The sequence below is a fragment of the Rattus norvegicus genome, chromosome X (assembly GCF_036323735.1).
Source record: "Rattus norvegicus strain BN/NHsdMcwi chromosome X, GRCr8, whole genome shotgun sequence".
In the NCBI taxonomy this organism is placed as follows: Eukaryota; Metazoa; Chordata; class Mammalia; order Rodentia; family Muridae; genus Rattus; species Rattus norvegicus.
In genome coordinates, this window is record NC_086039.1 from 11,796,174 (window position 1) to 11,822,188 (window position 26,015).

Consider the following 26,015-nt stretch of genomic DNA (forward strand, 5'->3'; position numbering starts at 1 on the left):
TTAAACTAGCTGTCTGTTACAGAAGACATTTCATTCAATGTGACTGGGGATAGAGCATCAAGCAGTAATAACATGGACCCTCTTCTGAAAAATGAGCATGAATTAGAATTGTATTTTAAAAATCACTCTCGACAGCACACTGCTCTCTGAAATTAAATTGGGTTAAGTTCAAATCTTACATAGTTTTCCAGCTAAGCATTTCCAGTAAACATGAGAGTGAGAGAAAATGAGCCAAATTCTTTTCATATGTTATACACTAAAATGACTTTGTGTCTGTTATTCTGGATCTGCATTCTGTTCATATTCATTGTGGCATGGACTGTTTTATTTCATAAATCTTGATGGTGGTAGATTGATTAAGTCTGCCTCCATGTTCACCTATTTTCATAAAGTCTATGAACTCTTCCCCTAATTCTTATTTTTCAACAGTTTTGAACTCACAACATGTCCTTTATTCAAAAAGTACTATTTCCTATACTCTAAAAAGGTTTTATTTTACTTTGAGAAAGGATTTTATGTGGCTAAGGCTGGCCTCCAAGTTGATAAGGAATTGAAGATCTGAACTTGTGATCCTCCTGGCTCCATGCCTGAACACTAGGATTACAGATACACCATCGCACTGGAGGTGGAACTCAGGGCTTGCACATGCTAGGCAAGGACACTGTCAAGCTGCATCCTAAAGTACTTTCTGGTAGTCAAAATATTATCATTTCTTAATGTACCTTTCCATACATGCCTGAAATAACTATTTTAAACATTACGGTGCCTTTAAAAGCACAATGGGAAGGAGGAAGGGATACATTATTTTCCTTAGAAAACAGCTTTCCTACTGTTTAAAGTACTTTTGAAATTTTACTAATATTTACCAACTTTAGAACAGAAAGCTGTTTATCGGTAGATTGGACTCTTTGATTACCTGGGCTTCCAAAGAGAAAAGATTATCTCCTTCTACATGTTCTACATACCAAAACCGTGTACCAACATTACATTCCCCCACCTAATATTCAACAGTCTAGAGAATCCACTTACCCTGAATAAAACCTATAAAACAATAGTCCTCCCCATTGAGAACTAAATACATGCATGGGGGGCTGCCTTCCTCTGTTTTAAATAAAATTGTATAGATTTGTGTCCCCTCATAATTTGTACCCGTTACTCCATCTACTCATAATGCCTTTTGTCATTTTATCTGTCACATTTAGCTGTTTGCTTGAAGACTAAGCTAACAATTATTGCCTTTTAAAAGTAAGTATATCATAACTGTCCTAGTTATGTGACCTCTCCCCTCTTCTATCTAATGAAAACTATCTAGCTTGCCTGCTTCCTAACAACATTTGATCAAACAGCAAAAACAAGAGATTTGTAAGGGGTAAGAGAGCCATGGCTCATCCCTCCAAATATCTGCTACACCTATCACAGCGGCTAGGGCCTGGCAAACACTCCAGAAATGTTTAAATGAAAGACTGTAGTGACGAGCCATTTTCTAGTCAGTAGCAGATTATAAGCAACAAATCAAGAGATGCCAGGACTGGAGAAAGCATGGTAAGAGGAAAGAAAAGGAAAGCCAAGTAACAGTGCATAAGAGCTGTCTGATGCCACAGAGGTCCATTGTTACATACCTGTTACACTCCTGAGAGAGCAATCTGTTCTGTAGCATAGTTCCTTTGTTGATAGCCAGGGTACCAACTGAATTCACCACGAAAGGGCTAAATGCTGTGTAACATCCTATGTAAAAATAGTCAGGAAATTGTAAAAAGCCTACAAAATGAAGAAGGTAACAGTGCTTGTATGTATGAAGATTCACAGCCTAAAATATTAAAAACATAGCCACTCAGAATAACTCCCTCCCTGAAGTTTGACGAAAGGTTTATTATTGCATTGAAATTAGCATTTAAATATGTATGTACCTATCTGAAGTATTTCAAAAACGTTATGTGTTTGGTTTGGTAATTGGTTTCCTGTTCTTAGAATTTTGTGATCGAAGTCAAGTGGTCACACACACACACACACACACACACACACACACACACACACACACGAAGAAGAAGAAGAAGAAAAGGAAGAGGAAGAGGAAGAAGAGGAGGAGGAGGAGGAGGAGAAAATTAGTAGCAAACACAAGAAATTTAGTGAAGTTTTTCAAATTCTACTGATGTTCTTGACATTAAAAAGTCACCACTGTATCTCTCTGTCACCTCTGAGAAAAATTTTGAACTCAAAGTATACATCCTCCTGAAGAAAGAGCACTAATTTCTCTGTAGTGGGGGCGGTCTTCTCTTTAGGACGGCTGGGCCTGACTGTGGAGGTTTCAGTTATCCCCCACAAGGAGGTCCCCCACAATGAGTCACTCTACCTGAGTAGGAAGTTGTAGGAGTTGCATGTCAAAGAACTTTTCAGCAGGTACCAAATGGGTTCTAATAGCTGTATTTCAAATGGTACCCTGAGCTCTTGGCCCTGCTTTTCTTTACTCCTGACAGCTCCATCAAAACAATGTTTATTATCCTGGGACCCTGCATTACAGAAGCTCCCAATGAAGTGGAAAGTTCAGCTCCCAATACTGCAAAATCAATGTTGCTGCTTGAAGAAGTAAAATCAGACAATCAAAAATAATTGTTTTTTCTCTCATCAGGACTTGTAGCCAATGCTGAGCTTGATCTCTTCCTTTAAGAAATGGGAGGGAACACAGGAGAGGCTGTCTGTCATCCAGACTGAGGAACTAACTAGCCTCTCCACCCCAGCTTAGTTTGATAACCATCAACAGGCCTTGGCAATATATTCTCTGTAAATGGGTTAAAAGGTCTCTCAGGTTCTTTTAAAACATGAGACCACAGTGAGATAAAGTATTTTACAATCTCCAAAGTGACAATCATCCTGGCTTGATCATAAGAAGAGACATGCAGATGGACAAGAAGCAGGAAGGAAGGCCAGGGCTGGGCCTGCAGAATGTAGAAGAGCTGCCAAGTTGGTCAGGCAGTGGCCTGTCCCAAAGTCCTTTCCTGGCAGAGTTGAAGAAGCCTTTTATTCCTCCACAGAGAAAAAGACTACCTCGAGGGTACTCAGTGAAAGATAGTTATAGTGTACAAGCAGCCAGAACCAGATTCCTTCTAGAAAACTGGTTCCCTCCCTTAAGAGGGAGGGGGAAAAAAAGAAACATCTTCAAAGAAGACGAGAGTGAAAGGATTGCATGGGAAGGAGTTCCTGATTTCAATTTAGTGTGTGCCGTCGGTTAGCTCTTGTCCTCTTCAAATGTTAACATTAGGAATAAGCTAAGGATTCCCATTCCAGTAGCCATTGAGATTAGCTGTGATTGACCTAATAGGAGCTGGGCCGTTAAAAGTAATCTTTTTGCCATCAAGCTGTTTCTTACTTTTGCCCTCTCTCTGCCCCTGCCTCTCCTTAGGGTAAGCCTTCCGCCTCGTCCCAGCAGGTACAGGCTAGCAACACACTCTTCCCTGGCTCTGCTCTAAATTGGAACATTTAAAATTCTTCAAGGAGCAAGAAATAGAAGACCTATTATATAACGTCCAGAATTCAGAGAAGGGGACCCTGTTCTTGGCCTAGTCTTTTCTGACCCAGTGGTCAGATAAACTATTTTTTTCTTTCCATGAATTCCTGTTAGAAAGGGAAGTAATAGAACACTGACATTGATAAATTTTTTATCCAAACCGATAATTGCTTTTTTAATTTTCAGATTTCAAGTACAAAAAAAAAACACGTTTCACAAAACCAGTTTTCCATAATGTTGCTGTTTTAAATAACAGGACGCGTTGGAACACCTCACTTTATGGCCCCAGAAGTGGTCAAGAGAGAGCCTTATGGAAAGCCTGTGGATGTCTGGGGCTGCGGTGTGATTCTTTTCATCCTGCTCAGCGGCTGTTTGCCTTTCTACGGAACCAAGGAAAGATTGTTTGAAGGCATTATTAAAGGAAAATATAAGGTAATGAATTATGACCATTTTATTTTCCATTCAAATTACATGGGCCTCAGAAAAGTATTTGTTTTGAAGCTGTTGTCTGTCTTTGCTCATTAACTTATCACTGCCAGGACCAGAGCAAGTCTGTGTTGCCCTCAGGACCCAGTAGCCCTGTGAAGCACAATGGGGTCTTGGTCAGTTTGAGTCACCATGAGCTCAACTCAGTGAGCAGCTGAACTTCTGTGGGCCTCTTTTGTATAATTAAGAAAAGCCCTTTATTTTTAAAGCTTTTTTCTTACTTTCTAACATTCAAATGGAAATTTCACTCAGGTATTTTCAGTCCTTTCTTATCCTAATTTTGTTATCTCTAAAGAATTTGTTTTTATCAGTTTTCTGTATGTGTCTGCATGTAGGTAGGTGCATGTGAGCCTGCAGAGGCCAGAGGTTTTGGATACACTAGAGTGCAGGCAGTAGTGAACTCACCCAACATGGATGCTAGGAAGCAAACTCGGATCCTCCAGAAGAGCTAAACCACCTCTCCAGCCCCATCTTAGAGGCAGTTTGATATGACTTACACATCCATATTCCTTAGCTACTATGCATCGGAAGCCTCAAATATTATCACTGTCTTGTAATTACTAGATTACTGATTTCCTTATTTTAAAAGAGTCAATGCTATGACATATTATAGAGAGTTATATTTTAAAAACCCTAAGGACTCTCAGAAATAAGTAAGCTGAAGGTCTATTCACAGTCCCAACTCTTCTTACTCTAAGCATGTCTCAACACATGTATCTGGTAGGGTCTAGAGCTGCAAGTGTGTGTATGTGGCGGCACTTAATGCTGGGGAAATCCCCCCCCCATTATTACTGAAGCTCATACTTTCTATTCAACTGAATCATTGCTTCTTTTTTGGCCATGCCTGGTTATATAAGATGAAATATAAGTTTATATAATACTAGACTCCCAAACTGTGACGCTGCTAACATTTTCTTTTCAATTTGTTAGTAATGTTATAATTTTTAAGATTATTTTTTATTTTAATTATGTATATGTTTGGGTTTGTGTGTGGGTATGCGCACCAGAGAGAAAAGGTGCCAGTGGAGGCCAGAGACCTCAGACTCCCTGGCGCTGGAGTTACAGGAGGTTGTTAGACAAGTCATGTGGAAGCTGGGACTGAAGCACAGGTTCTCTGCAGCACCAATATTTACTCTTAACCGTCAAGCCATCTTTCCAGCCCATAATGTGGAAAGGTAGTTTCTGAGCTGCAGCCTTGTCCCTTTAAACTATAACTAAAGCATGTGGAGGTGAAAATGGCAAATACTTTACTTTGTTTACCTTGTGCACTGTCAGCTCATGAGAGCAAACAGTATCTTTCTGAAACAGAAAGAAGCAGACGTTTTTCTGCTTGTCTTAGAGTTAGTTGACCAGTAAATAAAAGCAATACTTTCCAAGTAACTAAAAACTCTGGGAGATTGCTTATTAAGCAATGGCCCCCTCCTATCCTGGGAGATTGTGAATGTTACCAGTAATACAAAGACTGGTCTTTCTGGCTGAATGTTACCAAATCAAATGAAATTACAAATGCTAATGTGTTGCAAGAAACTCAGTTGAAAATGAAGGGCCAAGCATGGTGGTACACGCCTTTAACACCTTAAGGAGGCTGAGACAGGAGACTCTCTATGAGTTTGAGGCTAATCTAGGCTACATAGCAAGCTCCAGACCAACCGAAGCTACGCGGTTAGGCTCTGTCTCAAAAATACCAAAAAGAAGGAAACAAAGTCAGGCACCAGGTTACTAAGAATAGTAGCAGAGTACTTCATCTGCACCAGGACCTGCACTGAGCAATTCAGTCAGTCTTCTCAGCAGCTCATGGCCTATTAGCATGTGATAAAATCTCCCACCTGCCTTCTTGAGTTATAAGCATTTGCTAAGAATAGAATCCTTCCTTTGTGTTTGTTCACTTGCTTAATTCCTGGTTTCCAAGGCAATGTGCCTCATTCCAGCAGCGTCTGGTATTTGATTTTGTCTATTTTTAAAGCATTGAATACTTATTTTTAAGCCTTGGTAAGTAATTTCAACTGCTTGCACTGTCTAAAAATTAAGTTATTTTAAAATTTCCTATTCTTAGCAAATAATGGTAATATTATAGGAAGTGATAAAGAAGGTAGGAGTGAGACCGTGATTGCTGTACCAAGGGCTTGTGGCTTTGCAGCTTTATTTCCCACTTTATTCAGCTAGTGTCTCTTCTTGCTGGGCTTCATGGTCTCCTTTACAAAAGGCCCAGGTCTTCAGTTTAAAATATGGATCCACTTCTGCCACTTCTACCACTTCTATGAGCTTCATGGGCCTCATCGTTTTTTCTATTTCTTTTTCCTTTTTGACATACTGTGATATGATTCTATCAATATGCATTGCCGCTTCTTTATCATGGAAATAGTCAAACACACAAGGATGATGGAGAGCTCTCAGCTTCCATACTTAATGTATTACCAATCTTGTTCTGCATTTCACACACTTTTAGGTTATTCTAAAACGTCTCAAAAAAATCATCTCAATACCCTGATAGTACTTATCAAAAGAAGCAGTCAAATCCTGATCTTGGACATGTGTAAAGGGAAGCTCGATGAAATCACATGAGACCCAGGATAGGGAAGAAGGGTGTTTTAACCAGGTTTCTACTGCTGTGATAACACCATGGCTAATAGCAAATTGTGGAGGAAAGGGTTTATTTGGCTTACAGGTTACAGTCCATAATTGGGGAAATCCAAGACAGGGACTTGGAGGCAGAGAGTGAAGCAGAGGCCATGGAGGAATGTTGATTATGGCCTTGTGCCCCATGGCTTTGTCAGTCCGCATTGTTTTTTATGCAACCCAGGATGACCAGTTGTGGTCCTCCCCTCCCACATCAATCATTAATCAAGACAATCCCACAGGCTTACCTACAGACCAATCTGATGGAGGCGTTTTCTCACTTGAGCTCCCCCTTCCTAGATAACTAGCTTGTGACAGGTTGGGGAAAAAGACAGGGGAGCTTATCTATCTAGGTAATGCCTAATCAGTCACCACCATGAATTTCAGACAAGTCCACTGACCACAATTCTGATAAAATGACAATATTTAAGCAGTCCCATGCCAGTTTCCTCATGGGATTCAACAAATGGAAGTGATTGCTGTAGTAATTTTGCCTCTCAGAAAAGGAAAGTAGAACACTGTCCAACTGTAAGAGCTCTCCCTAGTATGCAGATGCTTTGCCCTCCCCATCTGTAAGTTCAAAGCCTCACCTGAGCCAAAGCTCTGTGTCTGTTGCCAGCCCTCAGCTGAACTGGAATGATTCCTTTATGCTGGGATGCAAGTACTGTGATTTTGTTTGCCTTTAAATTATAATATTCATTCTTCATCATTTTCTCTTAAGAGGTAACATAGATCGCTAATGGTTAAGGCCAGCACACTGAGCCAGAGATGTAGTTCCTTGGCAGAGCACATGCACCACGGTTCTGTCTCCAACACTGACAAACAACAGCAGCAGTTACAAAAAAAACTGGCTACTGTATGAAGCTCCTGGCACCAGGCAGCTCCCATATGGTCATTCAATCAGGCAACTTCCACTTTTGCCACTGCCTCCAGTTCCCACTTCCCTTCCCAGCTCCGAGCTCTGAGTGTTTTTCTCATTTCTGACCTTAGACATAACCCTTTCTCCAGGAGCCTTCTGGTCTTTCCCTCAAACATCCATAGCCATTATCAAAGAGACGTGAAAAATGTGTAATTCTTTTTGTTTACTTTTACTCAGTTTTACCACACGAATTAGTCGTCCCATCTCTAAAACAGAGAGCTTCACTGAGTACAGTATACAAGTGAAACTAGCTATTTTATGATGATAGTAATATTTTTCCTTAGATATTGAAATACCCCGGTCAGAATATCCAATTAATGATTTTAATAGCCTCACAATTAATATTGCCCCAGTTTTGTTTTAGGGCTTGTGCGTATGTTTCTTTCTTCCTTTAGGAATTTTTACCCTGTCTAGGAATTCCCTTGCCTTAGTGTCTCAGGTGCTAAGATTATACTGGTGCATACCACACTCAACACCTGATCCTAACGTTGGAAGACAGTAGTTTTCAAATGTTTCTTTAGCTGGGAATGATGGCAGAGACCTGTAACGTCGTCACTTAAGAGGCTAGGGTAGAAGCAACTGGAGGTTCAAGGTCTACCTTGGCTACACAGTGAGTTCTAGTCCATCCTGTGCTTAAGGAAACCTTGTCTCCAAAAAAGAATCGTCCTTTAATTTTTTTCACTTCAAATTTATTTCAGTACTTTATCAGTATATTCTGGCCTTTTTAGCTGAGAATCAAAAACTAGAAATCAGAATCATGAGCAGACCTTTCAAATATTGAAAATATTACAATATATCGATATCAACAGAAAAATTCCTGATATAAATAATAAGGAACAAAACCACAAAGCATTGCATGTGTCTTCTTCCTTGGGAAAACAGGTCTGTTAATCTGTGTTCTTTGCCCTGAGAATATTACACTGAAATAGTATAATACTAAGTGTTGACTTCTTGAAGGTAACCATAGAGCTTTCCTTCTTTCCTTCTCAGATGAATCCAAGGCAGTGGAGCCATATCTCTGAAAGTGCCAAAGACCTAGTGCGCCGCATGCTGATGCTGGATCCTGCTGAAAGGATCACTGTTTATGAAGCACTGAATCACCCATGGCTTAAGGTACCGTTGCTCCCAGGTCACCAGCCACACTGGCCTTAAAGGATTCTCCAAGAGGGACCTGTCACTTTTCTCAGCCTTGCCATCAGTTTTGTCCATTGTGTTTGCTGTCTTCCACCTTCTCTGGGACGTGTATGGTATTGGACTGAACACAAAATCAAATTAAGGCAGGCTGTTGTCCAGCAACACATGTACCAAAGACGGAAAGGAGCATCTAAAGTAACCATTTCATCTTACATTATCTTTATGTCACATATGACTATATACTTTGTAGGATTTCACCGGGTTCCAATAGGCACTAAGTGTAGACTTACAATTTTAAGGGAGAGACACATTCAGAAGTTTTTTAAATATCAGAAAATAGTATTGTTTCATTAAAGCATTGTGCTGTAATTCCAGGAAATTCTTGCTTCATAACATCCTCAAGAGATGTTCAGAATTTTGCTGTGAGTCACAAAACTTGTTATTGTTGGAGCCAAGATTTCAGTTCACCCTACTGCTACCTATTATTAATGCTATATATCTGTCCCTTTCACTGACTAGATGACATTGCTCCAGCCACTTCCCTCTTTCCTACATTCTCAGTTTTCTGGATCTTTTGGATTTAACATGTGATTGTTTTTATTGCTTGCATTCACATTCACGCATGAACATCTGCCTTCTCTTGACCCTACAAATTCTTCCAGCTTCTGCCCCCATTCTTTGGTCCTCTCAATTGCAAAACTAAAAAGAATTATCTTGTACCCATTTCTCCAGTCTTTCCCAACCCTATCTCTTGAGCTCATATGTTGTCAGGATCTCAATCATACCAATCCCACTAAAACAATTCTTATTAGCTATGGGTATGCCTCAGTACAGTCCTTGCCTAGCATGTGCAAGACCCTGAGTTTCAACCCAGAACCTCCAAAACTCAAAAGAAAAACAACTCTTGCCTAGTCACTGCTGACCTTCACATTGCTAAGTCTAATGATCAAATTCCAAAGTCACAATTTCTTGATCTGTTGACAGCATTTGACATCCATCTCCTGAAACTTTCTTTCCCTGGCTCCCATGATACCTACCCTCTGTTTCCCTTCTGCTAGTCTGGCTGCTTCTTCTCCAGTCCTACAGATTTTGTGTCGCCTCCTTACACCACATCACATGGATATGCCACTGACTGGTCTCCATCCCAGCTCACTCTATACTTGTTGGAAACCTCATTGAGTTTGACTGCCTTTAAGTATCTGTACATGATGAGTCCTAAATCTAGGCCTCTCTCCTGAAGTATTCTTCCTTAACCCACTGTCTAACTGGGTTTCCTGATAGATTGCTGGTTTAATCCTTAGTCTCCTTTGCCTCAGTTTCTTTTATTCTGGCCTCCTTGCTGATCCTTGGACAACAGGTACATCATTACCTCAACACTCCTGCAGTAATTATACTGTCTCCCTAGAACATTCTTCCTCTAGGCCACTTTGTGGTTTATTCCCTCACATCAGATCCATATTTAACTACCAGCTTCTTGGTAAAATCTTCCCTGGTGACTATTATATCATGATGCTTCCTCAGAGTTTATGCAAGACACTAAGATATGTAAAAATATCAGTCAATAATATATCTTAGTGACTATGATGTAGAATGATATTATAGAGCAATTTTGACATTTTAGTGATTCTTAATCCTTCTTGGGCTGAGGGGGTATTGTTTTCTAATAATAGAGCACTTTCTTAGCATGCATAAGTCCCCAAGTATGGTCTCCAGTAACATTTAAAAGAATATTACTTTAGAAATCTTCATTCAGCCTTTTGATATTTTAATACTAGTATTTCTGAATTTCCTAGCAAAGAATAGATTCTTCAGTACTTTCTTACTTTTAGTAAATCTTAGTATGTTTTTCTCCCAGATATGAAATGATCATCTTAGAAGGTTTCTATTCCTTCTTTGCTTCTCTCAACTTTTTCTAATAAGGCTCTTTTGCCATTTAAAAGTTACTTTAAATGCCAGATAAGGACAATAGCAGCTGTTTAAGTCACTTTTCCGATCCTTTATAAAAAGTCTTAGCATTATACAGTTATAGTAGCTTACATTATCAAAGCTTATCTTGCGTAATAACATACTTCTTCCTGAAAATTCTTGTCTCTACTGATGATTAGAGTTCTCCCTAAGTAGTCTGAGCTTTATATAGAAAAGATTTCTGGCACCAAAATGGTTTAAAATGTCAGTAATATAAAAGGAAAAGTCTGGAAAGCTGAACTCAGAGTCACCTGCTGAGCATGGCCTGCTGTTTGTCCGCATTGCTCATGCGTCATCTGGAGATGACGGAGTCAGGGAAGAGCTTATGTAGCTGGAGAGAGCAGCTTTAGTTTACATTTAACACGTGTTCTTGTATGTGTGTCCCATTACAGTGGGTGTAAGCTATGCTGATTTAGAAAGGCTAAAGTGTGAGCCATCATTTAATAAAAACGCCTTCAATAACAACAAAGCAAGAAATAGAATGATGACCATTCTTGTAATACAGAGTGTCCAGAGTCAAAATACCATTGTTTTGAATCCAAAATAAGAGCAAAAAGAATTATTTCTTTGATTTAAAAAAGCATCTTTTTATTTATTCCATGTTGAAAAACAATCTGAGTATTAAACCAAGTAATATATGAATCCCTTATAGTTATTGACTTTCACCCGTTTAATATCTTTATCTATCTGAATTAATGATAACTTGCTATGAATATTCATCCTAACAAAAGTAAGATTAAGTATACACAGAGTTCAGGGTCATAGTTGTAATGAACTTTCTAGTCTGAAAGGAAGACAGAGCCAATAAGACAGTAAGTAGATTTTCAAATGGCACTGATAGGGAGAAAAGACAGAAGTTTCTATCTTGCGTGGGTAGCCTCTCCATGGGCATCTTCTATTCTGCACAGATAGCCTCTCCTTGGGCATTTCTCAGGGCTCATTTTGCCAGTGTTTCTTGTCCTTGACTTCTCAAGCAACAGTCTTAACACATAGGCTAGGATATGTTAGGAATCAAAAAATAAAATAAAGCCAAGTAAATAGAATAAATAAAATAGCAGCAGTATCAGCCTAGGATTTTTCCTCCAACCATGGGACCCCTAAAATGTCTACCTTTCTTTCTCCAGCTTTCAGTCTTTCTAGCCATTATACCAAGGAACCTACCCAGAGCCTTTAATCAGCAGAAGCATGTGATGAAATGTACTACTTGCTCTGTCTCATCACTCACCACTAGGCAATCCTTTCACCCCTACACTTCTGAACTGATTTCCTTATTGTCCATACCTAACAGTTTGGAAAAGGTATTTTATGTATTATGTAGAGGGTGTTTTCACAATCAACTGTAAGCCCCATCTCTTGATGTGTATCCAAAGAAGGCATGCATCTTTCAGGCTGCTTGCTCTAGTCTTCCCAGTACAGCAGGACTCAGACTTCCATTTACTCATCCCCAAAACTGTGCTGTATCATGGTGTCTTCTTCCTCCCATTACCCGTGCTCAGTCTGTCAGAACGTCCTGTTCTACCTCGAAATACATACAGAACTAAAAACTATTATTTGAGAGACACTATTAAGAGAATGAGAAACAAACTGCAAACTGAGCATAAATCCTTCCAAACTAGGAATCTGATGAAGGACAGAATGCTTAAAACATAAAATCTAATGCAAACTTTGAAAATATTTGAGCAAACATTTCTTACAAAGATACACAGATGACTGGTAAGCATGTTCAAAGCTGCTCAGCATTAGTAGTCATTAGGGAAATCCAAAAAAATGCCACAGAGAGACCTGCACAACTGTGTTAGGATGGCTTAAGTACAAATGTCTAGGGCTACACAGGTAGCTCGCAGTTAAGAGCACTGGCTGCTCTACCAAAGGGCTCAAGTTCAATTCCTGGCAACCACATGGTGACTCAGCAATCTGTAACTCCAGTTCCAGAAATCTGTGCCATCTTCTGTCCTTCAAAGGCACTGCACACACATGGTACACATATACAGGCAAAACACACATTAAATAAATCTAAACAAAGAATTCATAAGTGCTTAATGTTGACAGACATACAGAACATCTATAACTCATGCTATTACTGCGAAGGGAAAAGAAAACAGAATTTATAAAAACAGTTTGCCTCTTAAAAAGTTAAACATAGTCCATTTACATGCCCTAGCCATTCTGTTCCTTAGAGAAATTAAGTGCATATTCATACAAAGATTGACTTGTATCTGAATGTTCATAAGAAGGCTTTTTTACATTTATTTATTTATTGCCATTCAAGAATGTAAGTCATTTATTATCATGGCACATATCATAGTGAGGAGTCAATAGATAGCTTGTAGAGCTGGTTCTGTCTTTCTTCCATGTGGGTTCTGAGGACCAAACTCAAGTCATGAGGCTGGACAGCAAGCACCTCTATCCTATCCCTGTCTTTGTATAATAAAGCCAGCCCAACCTGCCCCATGCTCACCATCCCTCCATCTGATCTGACCCAACACTGTTCCAGCACTGTGTTCCCTGTACACGGACTAATCTGCTTGCTCTTTATTAGAATTTCCACACATTCTCACTCCTTAGAGCCCTGTGCTAGGCACTTTGCTCTATTTCAGTCTCTCTCTCAGTAAATAGGACCCCATCATATGTTAATTGTTTGCTTAATGATTGCCAGTCTGGCTCCTTGTAACTCGTATTCTCAAATGGCTAGTGAGGTTGACCATTTTTTCATAATGTTTATTGGCCATATTTGGCAAACTATCTGTTCATTTCATTAGCCCAATTGTTGAGTTAGTTGTCTTAGGTCTTGTTAGTCCTTTGTACATTCCAGATATTACTTGTCTGTCAGATCTCTGGCTAGCAACGATTTTTGTCTGTAGACTGCCTTTTCAGTCAATTTACAGTTTCCTTTGTTGTACAGAAGCCTTTTAATACCAGGAGGTTCTGTCTGTGTGTTGTTGACCTTATTTCCGGGATGACCAGGGTCCCATTGAGAAAGCCCTTCTCTGTGCCTACACTTTCAAGTGTTTGCCCTGTTATTTTCCTTTCACAGTTTTACAATTTCAGGTCTTACATTAAGGTATTGGATCCATTTGGAGTTGACTTTTATGCAGGGTAAAAGATAGGGATCTGGTTTGAATCTTTGAAAATAAAGTTTGAAATCGCTCTCTTGGAATTCTAAAGGGCTGCTACAAAAGAAGTTATTTATTTCTGGGCAAGAACTGATGATGACCCTGTATGGGTGAAGTGGTTGAATTAGATGCCCCTTGAAAAGTCTGTCCTAGTTGGAAGACTTTCTACATTTTTGTTGTTCAGTTATTGCTGGAAGTACAGAATGCTGAGTCAGTATAGACTTCATTTTTAAGATCTCATTTTACCTGACAGTTCATAATGAAGACCACTTCACTCCGATGTGATTATGTGTGTATCTGCAAAATAAAGTCATAAAGAAAGCTATTATTTTTCCATGCTAACTAACAATTTATTTAGAAAAAGATAACTTCATACTTTTACAACCATTATGATAACTTTATATGAAAGTGAGATAATCTATTACTTTAATCTTTTATTCTTACTAAAAAAGATCTTCTTTTATAGGAGCGGGATCGTTATGCCTACAAAATTCATCTTCCAGAAACAGTAGAACAACTGAGGAAATTCAATGCAAGGAGAAAACTAAAGGTAAGATTTTAAAACCACCTAAAAGCTCACTGGAGTTTGTAATCACGATTCTGTTCTGTTTTAATTTGCATAAGCATATCCTTGTGTTGGCCATTGATTTTGCTACAGCTAAATTATTTCCAAAAGTTGTTGCCCTTCCAGTAAACTTTGGGTTTTTTTTAAATCATTAAAGTTAATATTTCAGTATGAATCAAAAATGAATTTAGCAACCAGAAGACATATTATATTTTAGATTTATTTTGTTCTGCTAAACTTCATAGCAAAGATATGGCTACATTATGAATCTAAGCTATGTTTTCTCAAACATAAATATTTTGACAATAACATGGTACATATCTATAATCCCACCACTGAGAAAACTGAAGCAGGAAGTTTATGAGTTTCAGGCCAGCCTGGGCTATAGAATGAAACACTGCTTCAAGATGTTAAACTAACAATGATAAGACCTTAAAAATTTTAAATGCGACCTTAGTTCTCTGGAAACTGCAGCTCAGTTAACATTGGAGCTAGGGTGTAGCAACCATCTTAAAGCAATAAATAAAAGGCAAACTGCCATAATCTGTGAGAAAATGTTTGCAGATTTCCTGTCATCTTCTGTTCTTCCTCTGTGGCTTTCTTGCCATTCTCCCTGTCTTCTGTCTCAAAAGGGAAAAGAGCACAAGGGTAATGAGCCCTCACGGGGAGCCATTGTAGTTCAGGACTTTCTGAAAAATACCCACAATTCAGTGCTGGAGCGCTCCAGCTCTGGGAGGAAATGCTATGGGCAGCAGAAGCTGGCCACAAAGATCCAGAGCAAACGATTGATGTTTGATCTGTGGTGCTGAACGTGTTAGGTCTGTTCTGGAAGTAGCTGATTGGGTCATAGTCTCTAATCACATGCAACTATCAACTACAAAACTTGCTTGGGTATTTTCACATGTCTTAAATTAAAATACTATTTATTATTCTCCATGCCGTGAAGATTATGAATGGTTTTATACAGCTAGAAATTATATACAAATGTTTGGGGAAACTCTCAGGTATAATAGGACCATAGAAGGATGAAATATCCAAAATGCTCTTTATTAGCCACATGTAGGTGTGTGAATTTAAGTTACTTAAAATTTAAAATTCCAAGTGCCACTTACCCATTCATACCAAGCGCTCAGTGGGCTAGTAGCTACCTTCTTGAACAGCACACACACAAAACATTCCTACCCTTGTAGAAGATTCTACCCGATATGAAAAGCTGCCGAACAGCAAGAGTTTTCACATATCACTGTTAAATGGTGAGCCTTTTATTCAAGTTTTCCCCCTAATTCTCCTGTGGTCAGGAGTTCAAACTGGCTCTTCTCTATGGTTTTATAAAATCCTTTGCAAAAAATGGTTATTAATGATATGCTATCACTGAGATCGTGCCCAAGGAAGTTTATTAAGGCTTGACATCTTTACTTTGACATCTAACTGAACTGATCGATACAGGCATCAAATGAAAGAAAAGCGAATCATTCAGAGTTAAATGTGGGCAGCTCTTCTGCAGTTAGTTTTCTGTCCAAAGCAACTGTGTCTGTGCCTTTTTCTTAACACTCCTCTAAATCTTGTTAATCCTTGGCTCCGCTTTGACTTCATATAACATTACTCTATGCAGGGTCGAACCTTCATTGCTGAAACAGAGGGGTTTCACTCAGGCTTGAGCTCGCCCATCACAGGAGACATGCTCTTCCCCTGGTGCCGCAGAAGCAGACATAGACCAAAAATAGCCAAACTGGTGACTAAGATGCATTTGGACAGGGCCAAACTATCATAACAAGCGGGGGTCATGCGGATTTACCACATCCCTTTGCAGGGCTATTTAAAGTCTCAAGACCCGCCAAGCAATGTAGAATTAGAAACATCAGTCTAATCCTTCTGGGCTGCTTTTCAGCTAAGGCTGCATTCTGAAGAGTTGTCGGTCGTAAAGTTAGCACATGCCACACCTGCCTTCCTCAGGGAGCCTATTCTCCTTCTCCTATGACGTAGAACAAAGATGGGATCCTCCCTGGTTTCCAACACCCACCATCCCAAGCTTACTGCCACAAATAAACAGCTAGGTGCCCACTCACCTTTACCCCAGACACTGATTTGAAAGTTCCCCAAATGGTGCAGCAACCAAAAATTTAACACTACCTTAGAAATGATTCTAAACTTCACTGTTAATTTGCTGAAAGTCAATTACGGAACTTTGATTAATCAAAGAAATAAGAAGTATATAGCAATGCAGCAAAGAGCAGCTCAAGCCATGGTGGGTGGGTGGGTAAATCCTAGCTCTGATCCTCCCTCGCGGGAAGCCTTGAGCAAATTGCCTGAGTCTTTGTGCCTCAGTCATCTTTCTCTAGGAGGTATACATAGTGCACAGGGCAGCTGATTCCTAGGAGTAGCGGGACGCAATGAGCCCCTGTTCCAGCACTTAGAAGACCGGGCTGTGCTAAATGCTCCAAATTTCTTTTTTGCTGTTAACTTCGTGATTTTCCTTAATATAGTATTAAGATTTTAATGATACTACCTTGTATTTAGTGATCTGTGAGGATTGTAATTCCTACATAAATACCGTATGCCATTTTATAGTCTTGTTAGTCACTCACTTTAAGATTTTAGAACTTTTAGAAACTTTTAACCTTTTGTTACTTTGTTATGTGTTTTGTGTGTCTGAAGGTCAGGAAGCAGACATGCCCTACTAGGCAGATGGAGGTTGAAGGACAGCTTGTAGGAGGCAGGCCTCTTTACCCCCTGAACAATCTTGCCAGCCCCGAGGGACATTAAAACAATGTATAAAACACTGAAAATGTTTACCGAATAATCTCTCACATTTCTTCTAAACTAATTATCTTAGACTTTTCTCACTATTTATTATCATTTTCCCTTACATTATCTACAAGAAATTTTTATACTTGAATGATTATATTCACTCCCTTGTAACTTCTTTCCACAAGCAGTACAGCCATGTATCAGACAAGACCCTTAATAGGTGCCTGAAATCTTTCTTTGTTTTGAATTGCATATATTCTGCCATTTTTACATATAAATATGCTTCTAATAAAATAATAATTCAGGCACAGTAACATTAACAATAATCATAGTAAATAATAATTCATAGTAAAATGTAATAATTATAGCAACATATTATTATAAACATCATTTAAAACATTTAAATTATTGGCTTCTGGAATTTTCCCTGTAATTTTTTCCGTACAAAGATTGACTGTAAGTAGCTAGAACTGAGGAAAGGGGAGACTGGTCTACACTCCTCATGTGAGGCTCTTGGATCAGCATCACCTGGAGCATATTAGAAATAGAACCTCCTGGGTTGGAATATATTCAGGTAAGAAAGGAAAAAGCTTCCATTTGGAAATAAGAAAACACTGTCTGCAGATGACATGGTTCCACATTGTAGTAAATCCTAAGAAATTCACTATAAATAACAAGTTCTTACCAAGTATAAGTTATGAATTAGAACAAAAATTACTCACATATATTCATATATCCACACATATATGAACAATGAATAGTCTTAAGAGGAAATTAAGAAATAATTCACTGCAACATAACAATGAAATGTTCAGAAATAAATCCAACAAAATAAAAACAAGGTGTATAAATTAATATTGCTGGAAAAATTAGGAATCTAAGTAAAGGGTGCTTTATCTAGGCTGCAAGGAAGATTGGTGCTCTGAGGTGCAGGCTCCTTACATGATATATTAGTTACTTTCTCGTTGCCGCAACAAAATACCTGACAAACCCAACTTAAGGAAGGAAGGATTCACTTTGGCTCACTGTTAGAGTATATGGGGGCATAACAGCGAAAGTGTGAGGAAAGTAGTCATGTTGTGTCCATAGACCGGAAGTCAAGAGAGAGGAATGCTGGTGCTCAGCTCCTTCTCTTTAGTTATTCTTGGTCCTAAGCCCGAGGAATGGTGCTGCCCACAATTAGGCCAGCTCTTCCCTCCTCGGTTAATCCTCTCTAGAAACACTCTCCTAGGCTCACCCAGTGGTGATATGTATGGTCATTCCAAGTCCAGCCAAGTTGACAGTGGAAATTTAAGTATCACAACAGAGTGCACTGTCTGCTAACCTGGGCATCAGCTACTAAGGAAGTTATAAAGAAACGGCTATCCATTGGTATATGACCTTGTCAATCTAGCAACAAACTCAATAGGGTATCTGCTGCAAAAGTTATCCCTTTTACTTCAGGAGTTATTTGGAGTCCTAGAAAGCATACTTCTCTATAATGAAGCAAAACATGTTATAAAACATGTTATGTATGCGTGTATAAAATTCTGAACACTTTTAAAATGTTTCCTAAGTTTAAAAAAATCCTTTAATCAAAGTAATGTGTTTTGGAATAAAATCTTTTCATCCCCTTCACTATCACTACTGATTTTTGTATAAGCAGATGTTATTAGACTATTATAACAATTTTCATTTCAGTGTCTCTATTTAAAATAATGTCTATTAAACTGAAATATAATGGAACATAAATATAAGGTTTAGCCTTTAAAGGAAAATATATGTGTAAATAGAAGCAATAGTCTATGTGTGAGTAAATTAACCACAGTCAATTTAGGAAACAGTGGTTTGAGCCAAGCAGGGTGTCACACACTTGTAATCCCAGCACAAATTCAAAGCCAACCTGGGATATCTAGCCATGCTGTTCCAAAAAAAAATCCAAAACAAGGGCTACAGTGAGTTGAAGCCAAGCAGTTTTATTAAAAGGATAAAGCCACATATAGTTTTAATATAGAAAGCAAGGAAGAACCTCCTCTCAAGAAGACTCACATGAATTTTCCCTAACTAATTCTTCCTTCATGGAGTCTGCACAAGACATTTACTCATAGATGGGAGAGGAGTTTCATGGCTTCCACCCCACTCAAAGAAGCTAATGACAGCCTGAGACTGCTAGGGAAGAAGTCGTTCTATTTCTCAGTGCAGTCATTGCTGAGTTACCCACAGTCCACTGCATAGCTCTTCACCTATACCCATGCAGGCAGCTCAGGTTAAACCCTAGGAAGTCACAAAGTAAAAACAGACAGAAAACAAAAGGACTTGAGAGAAAAATAGGGACTTAGTGGGAGGATGCAGGGGGGTGGCTGTGGCCAAAATATATTAAATCCATGGAGAAATTGTCAAATAAGAAATTCAATTTATAGGGCTGGGGATTTAGCTCAGTGGTAGAGCGCTTACCTAGGAAGCGCAAGGCCCTGGGTTCGGTCCCCAGCTCCGAAAAAAAGAACCAAAAAAAAAAAAAAAAAAAGAAGAAATTCAATTTATAAAGGAAATGAACAAAAACAAGGGAGATTTCTGACAACTCTCTACAACTTTATTGTTTTTGCAAATTGCACATGTATAGCTTAGTATAAGAAAATGCAGTTTAGGAATACTGTTTTGGAATACTGTTTTAGTACTTTAAAAGCAAAAAGTTGCAACTTTATTAAAGTTTTTCTTAACAGATTTTACATAGTCTTAACTCGAAATTATGTTTAATCCCTAAAATCTGCTAAAGTACACCTAGTAAATTTGAAGAGATTTGTCACAGTTGGATTAACCAGGAAAAAAAATAGAGAAGTGCTAATATAAGCTATCATCTCTATTCCTGTACCCAATAGGCTCTTCACTAGATGAACTGTACTATGGGAGTTGCCGAACAATGGCTTGGGGTCTAATCCAGCCCACTACCTTTTTAAAGGATATTAAGTTTTATTAGAATTCAGTCTCATATATTCATTTACATTTTGTCTGTTGATTTGTGCTTTAGCAACAGAGTTGTGTAGTAGCAACAGAAAATATGTAGCCTTCAAAACCTAAAATATGTAGGCTCTGGCCCTTCACAGATGTAAAAGAAAAAAAAAGTTAATTCCTAGAAGAATAAAAACTAGTAAGTTAGGAAGACTAATCAATGGATCTCAGTTCTGACCATGGGTGATTGCATCTTTAATCATAGCAGTGTGCTAAGCCTGTCTGAACCTCAGTCTTCTCTCGTATGAAATGAATCCTTTTGAATGCCTCATCACTGAGATTGGCCCTCAGACTGTAGTAAAGTTCTGTGAGTCTGAGCTATTTTGAAACTGTTTTCCTGGTTCACATAATTGTCTTACACTGGGCAGTGGAACCATATATGGTCACTGAACTAAGAAACTAAATAAACCAAGCTGCTAGGAACTTACTGTTTCAGAGCTCTTTCTCTCTCAGGCTCTTTTAAGTACCAGTGTAAGTACTTGTTTCTAGATCTTCAACTACAGAAGTAGTTGCTAAAAGCCTTAAAATGTAACACTAACATACTAAGAAACTCAATTGAACTTCACTTGGAAATAAAACAAAACATCTCTAAAATTCTGGTTTGGGTGTGTGGGAAATATGATTGGATATATAAGAATTCCATTCTACCCAGGTTTTAGGGAGCATGTATAATATGCAAAGTGAAATAAGATTCTTAGAAAGAATCTCAACATCCAATATATTTTCCTATGTGGTTGATAAAGTTCTGAGGGAAAAAAAAAAAACTTTGTTAACCCCGCACTATGGGAAACGTAGGAAGTTGCATCAAATGGCAAGATCAAAACCACTTGTGTTTTATTTTGTGTTTCTCCCTTTCTCATCTTTTTGGAGTGATGATAGCAGTAGTGGTAGTCGTCGTTGCTGCTGCTGCTATTTTGAGACATGGTCTTGCTATGTAACCCAGGCTAGGCTGGAACCCCCAATCTTCCTGTACTTGAGGCGTGCAACATCATATTGGTTCTTCTCTCCTTTAGTCCATTTCTCAAGTAATATTTAGAGAAAGCAACTTAATGTGATACCCCCAAAAAAGCAGACTTTGTGGAAGTGCATTGTTGCCAACATTTTCATGTATGTGCCATGTAGAAGTGCCTTCATGGATGGCAGGTTTATCTGTCATGAGTCCAATATTTAAAATTTACATAGAAACCATGATAGACTTAAACCACTTCAGCGATTTGATATTTAAACTACCTAAGTGAACAATTCTATATAGAACAGCAAAAGATTCGCGCTCATGTTCTGCCTCTGTTTTAGTAGGCTTATTAATGATTTATACTTCCGGAGCGTTGAACCGTTTTCAAAGCACTTTAGTGTACATTAAGACTTTAGGCAATGTAAAGTAAGGTGCATCCCCTTTCATGCTCTCAGTTTACAGATAATAAGACTAGAGAGGAGTTGAGAAGATCGAGAGCTCAGCCACAAAAATGCTTCCTGCACAAACATGAGAACCGAGTTCCACCCCTAGCCACACAGAAGGCCCGCACTGAGGCCTCTGAGACGAGAGAATACACAATCCCGGCACTGGGGCAGAGACAAGAGGATCCCTGGGGCCCACTGAGCAGCCCAGCCTAGTCTCATCAGCAAGCCCCTGTTCCCAGTGAGACTCTGTCTCATAAACAAGTGACTGGCTCCTGAGGAATGACACCTAGGGTATAGCTCTGGCCCTCATTTGCACACATACATCATGCAAGAGCAGGGAAACCTAGAAAGTTTTAATGATCTCTTCAAGCAATACTGTGGAGCTAGAACATGACTAGAAAGCAAGTATGGCAGCTTACGGTTCTTCCTATTGCTAAAACATTAACACACATTGCTGTCCCACATACTAGTCCTAAAGATACCAGCGCTGTGTATGATAGCGTTTCTCCACTGTGGTTCAGTGGATCCTCTCTGTGGCTTCTAGGATCCACATGTAACCAGCTGTGGTGTTGCATGTCTATAATACCAGCCCTTGGGGAGAGGTAAAGACAATTGGATCACGAGTTTTGGGCAGCCTCACCTACATAGCAAATTCAAGGCCAACCTGTGCTGCATGTTACATAGTCTAAAAAACATTTACATGTAGATGTGTAGCCTGATAGAGAATTGATGTGCAAGAGTAACATAGTCATTGTTATAAAAAGACCAGAGGGAAAAGACTGAAAAATGAGGAATTCATAATCCTCAGTGATACTATTGTTAACATTCCGATATCTGTTTACTATTTTATAATTGACTATTTTTCCAAAATAAGTGATCATAGTATGTGCTATTTTAAAAACTTTTAAAAATATGATTTATTACAAGAGTATTTCTATTTCATTAAATATCCCTCTACACTATCATTTTATAATGACAGAGTTTGGTACCATGTGATATAAATCCAAAATGTAATTAGTTCATACACTTCATTCTGCATATGAAATTAACATCGAGCATTCCTTTTGAGAGTCCCCTCCCTTTTAGCCAACGTGTCTTACAAATTTTACTTTCTGACTAATCCTTAAGCTGAATAACCATTATGAATAACCATATGTTTGTTTGCGTGTTCGGTTTAATTGTGTAACTTTTTTTACCTTCTCCTGTTAGGGTGCAGTACTAGCGGCTGTGTCAAGTCACAAATTCAATTCCTTCTACGGGGACCCTCCTGAAGAGTTGCCAGATTTCTCCGAAGACCCTACCTCCTCAGGTAACTGGGTAATTTACTCATTCACCTGTGGGAATCACTTTCATCTCTCTTTTTTCTTCCATTCTGAGTAATCTTTGTGGGAATTCAGTTAAGTCCTCCGAGAGATTCTAAGGAAGTATGTCACCCACAAAATCATACCTACGTATGTGCAGTTCCTATTTGAATACCAAAACTGTCCTCTCTGAATGCTCCCAAACCAACATTATGCCAGTTTCTTTTTACCTCAATTCTTCTTCCCCTTTGTACAGTCCAAACTCTGTACTGCATTCATTCATGCCGGTGTTGTAGATAGACTCACTAGATCTTGATGGTCATCTTCTCCCACTGCAAAACCTTCTAACATCCTCTTTGGTCCTACCCTAGGTCTCTGAGCCATCCAGCTTCCTGATGCTGGCCATCTAGGCAGTGTCAGACATGGGCTCTCTTTTGTTTATTTACTTAACTACTGAGTCGTATGTCATCTGGCTTCAATTTTACTTCTGCTAGAGAGAAATTCTTTTTTGGTTGGATTTGCCCCTCCGATTTTTTTTCTGTTCTTCTTTAATATTTGTATATGAGCATTAGAATCCCTACAGCATGAGTAGTGTGTCCTACAGTCAACAACAATATAGGAGAGCTTTTTCCTGGAGGGTCTGGAAATGTCTGTCAGTGTTTAGCTTCTGCCCTCTTCTATGCATATACATGCACATACAAACTCAAAAGCTCTTACCAATCAATATGGGCCTATTTCATATGTCAAATGACCAGACTGAGTTTCCTAGTCCAGCACATGTGTGCTTCCTCCTTTTGACTTTTACCAATCGGGATATGAATCTTCCTCTTTTGAGCAAAGGTGATTTCCAGTCACATTCAGAATCTTAGAGAAGTGACTAGGCTTCCTCTTGGGCTGCTTTAGAACTTCCTGAGCCCCTATGCTGCAGCAGGCTGGAGCATGGTTGTGATTGTCCATGTCCTCTGGACCACTTCATCTCTGCCCATCTTTTCTTCCTACTATATTCTGTTCCCTTCCATGGACCGTTTTTACAAGTTGAGCATCTCTCTTCCGGCTTTCAGCATAGATTGCAGTTGGCCCTATTTAGGGAGCGTGGATCCAGGCATGATTTTATTTTATCTCTGTGATGACAGGATAGAAGCCCAGCTTTACTATATTTTGAATACATTATCTCTTCAGGATTTATGATCAATGTACTATCACTTTCACTTTTGAAATGGGCCTAGAAAGCATTACAGTCCTTAATCTTGAAAGTTTGCTTTTAATTAATATTTTCCTCTACCCCCTGACAATGTAATAAGGCCTTAAGTGTTCTTTTCCTGGAAGAATTGAATTTTTCCTTTACAAAAAGAAATTATGTACATTTGTAAACATGCTTACTTATATTAAATATATTTTATCACCTGGTCCCCTTCTTTAGTATATTTTCAAATGGTTTTGGTTGAAACCATTTTTGAGGTTTTTTTGTGTGTAGTACTATGTTTTTAAACAAGCAAACAACAACAACAACAAAGACAGCAAAACAGCACCTTCCTCCGTCTTGCAGGCTACCTGCAAGGTTTCACATTAATTGTTTGCAATTGAACTTTTCTTCTTGTCTTCCCTTTCCTGTGGTCTCATCTTGTTACATCCTTTTTCTTCTCTTTAATTCTGGGAACTTCATGATCTTCTAAGCAGTGTATGGCTGTGGTAAATATCTGGAAAGGACTTTTTCAAGGATGCTATCTGGGTGCTACAAGGGAAAAGTAGACTTAAAATCTAAATGTAAATCACTACCCTAAATAAAGGGGAAATTTTTATGTAGTCAGAAGCAATGGAGATTTTTAAAGAAAAGTGTAACACATTTCACATAGCTACCAGAAATTATTCATACATTTCCAAAATTAATTTTTAATGCTAAGCCATTTGAGGAAGGCATTCTGTCCTAATCAACAGTATTGACCTAGAGCCATCTGCCAGCCCATAGCCTCTCTACAGCCAACAGCAGTGCATCGGCTGCAGAAAGCCGTTTATGGATTTTATCTGGACTCAAAGCTTTGTACTTTTGTAAATGAAAATATCTTCATTTGTTTTTCATTATTTTCATCTCATTTTGAGTATTTTCATTACTTTTTAAACCTAAAAAAATCTTCCTTTTATCCTTACGCTTGTTTATTTCAAATTCCCAAAGTTACCCTTTTCCCTGTCTTGATGTCTGAATTTATATGTGTCTGTTTTACACTGCAAAACCAGAAGCACTTTTTGTTATTACCTGCAAGTGCATCCAAGTCTGAGATGAGAAAGAGAGAAAGAGAGAAAGGACTGCAGAGCCTACACTTGTAGGATGCTGACTATGTCTACCCAGACCATGGAGTTTTAGAACTGAAATGTTGCCTGAAAGCATGGCATGAAGTTTCGTATGAGAAGCCACCTAGCTACTATCCTAGTTTCCTTTCTAGTGCTATGTTAAAGGCCATGACCAAAAGCAACTTAGGGAGGAAAGGGCTCACCTTAAAGACTATAGACCATCATCGAAGGAGGTTGGGATGGACTGAGAAGAAACAAGAGAACAGTGCATTTTATCAGCTGCCCATTCTTTCCGCCTTCCAGAATACCTTTTCCATTCTGATGAAATAATGGGTGGATCCAATAAGCCTAACAAAAGTCATAATTGGCAATATCAGTTTTGTCCCCCAATTTTTTTACAGTCTAGATTTTATTCCCCTCCCAGTTTACCCTCCAACTGTTCCATATCCCATACCTCCTCACCACCACCACCCCTTCTCCATAAGGATGTCCCCACCTCACCCACCCCTCCAGACCTCTAAACTTCCTGGGGGTTCCAGTCCCTTGAGGGTTAGGTACATCTTCTCTGACTGAGTCCAGACCTAGGAATCCTCTGCTGTATATGTGTTGGGGACCTGGACCTTCTCAGCTGGTGTATGCTGCCTGGTTGATGATCCAGTGTCTGAGAGATCTCAGGGGTCCAGGTTAACTGAGACTGCTGGTCCTCCTAAGGGTCGCCCTTCTCCTCAGCTTCCTCCAGCTTTTCCCTAATTCAATAGAGGGGTCAGCAGCTTCTGTTCAGTGGTTGGGTGCAAATATCTGCATCTGACTCTTTCAGCTGCTTTTTGGGTCCCTTGGAGGGCAGTCATGATAGGTCCCTTTTTCTGAGTGCTTCATAGCCTCAGTAATGATGTCAGGTCTTGGGGCCTCCCCCTACCCCCTTGAGCTAGATCCTACTTGGGGCCTGTCGCTGGACCTTCTTTTCCTCAGGCTCTTCTCCATTTCCATCCCTGCAGTT

At 39.1% G+C, this 26,015-nt stretch overlaps 1 protein-coding gene and 1 long non-coding RNA gene across 19 annotated transcripts in view; one reads left to right on the forward strand and one right to left on the reverse strand.

Annotated features, from left to right (window-relative positions):
* Window positions 1-26,015, forward strand: part of Cask (calcium/calmodulin dependent serine protein kinase) — a 343,504-nt gene that overhangs the window by 223,846 nt on the left and 93,643 nt on the right. For all 18 annotated transcript variants that reach the window (XM_063279864.1, XM_039099558.2, XM_039099563.2 and 15 more), the window contains 4 exon segments: window positions 3,759-3,934; window positions 8,514-8,636; window positions 14,202-14,285; window positions 22,641-22,740. In XM_063279864.1, coding sequence (XP_063135934.1) covers window positions 3,759-3,934; window positions 8,514-8,636; window positions 14,202-14,285; window positions 22,641-22,740 — 483 coding nt within the window.
* On the reverse strand, window positions 1,620-25,476 carry LOC120099226 (uncharacterized). Its single transcript, XR_005498289.1, has 3 exons — window positions 25,222-25,476; window positions 13,982-14,032; window positions 1,620-1,725 (listed from the first exon to the last, which is right to left on the reverse strand). It is a non-coding gene; the product is annotated as an uncharacterized LOC120099226 (long non-coding RNA).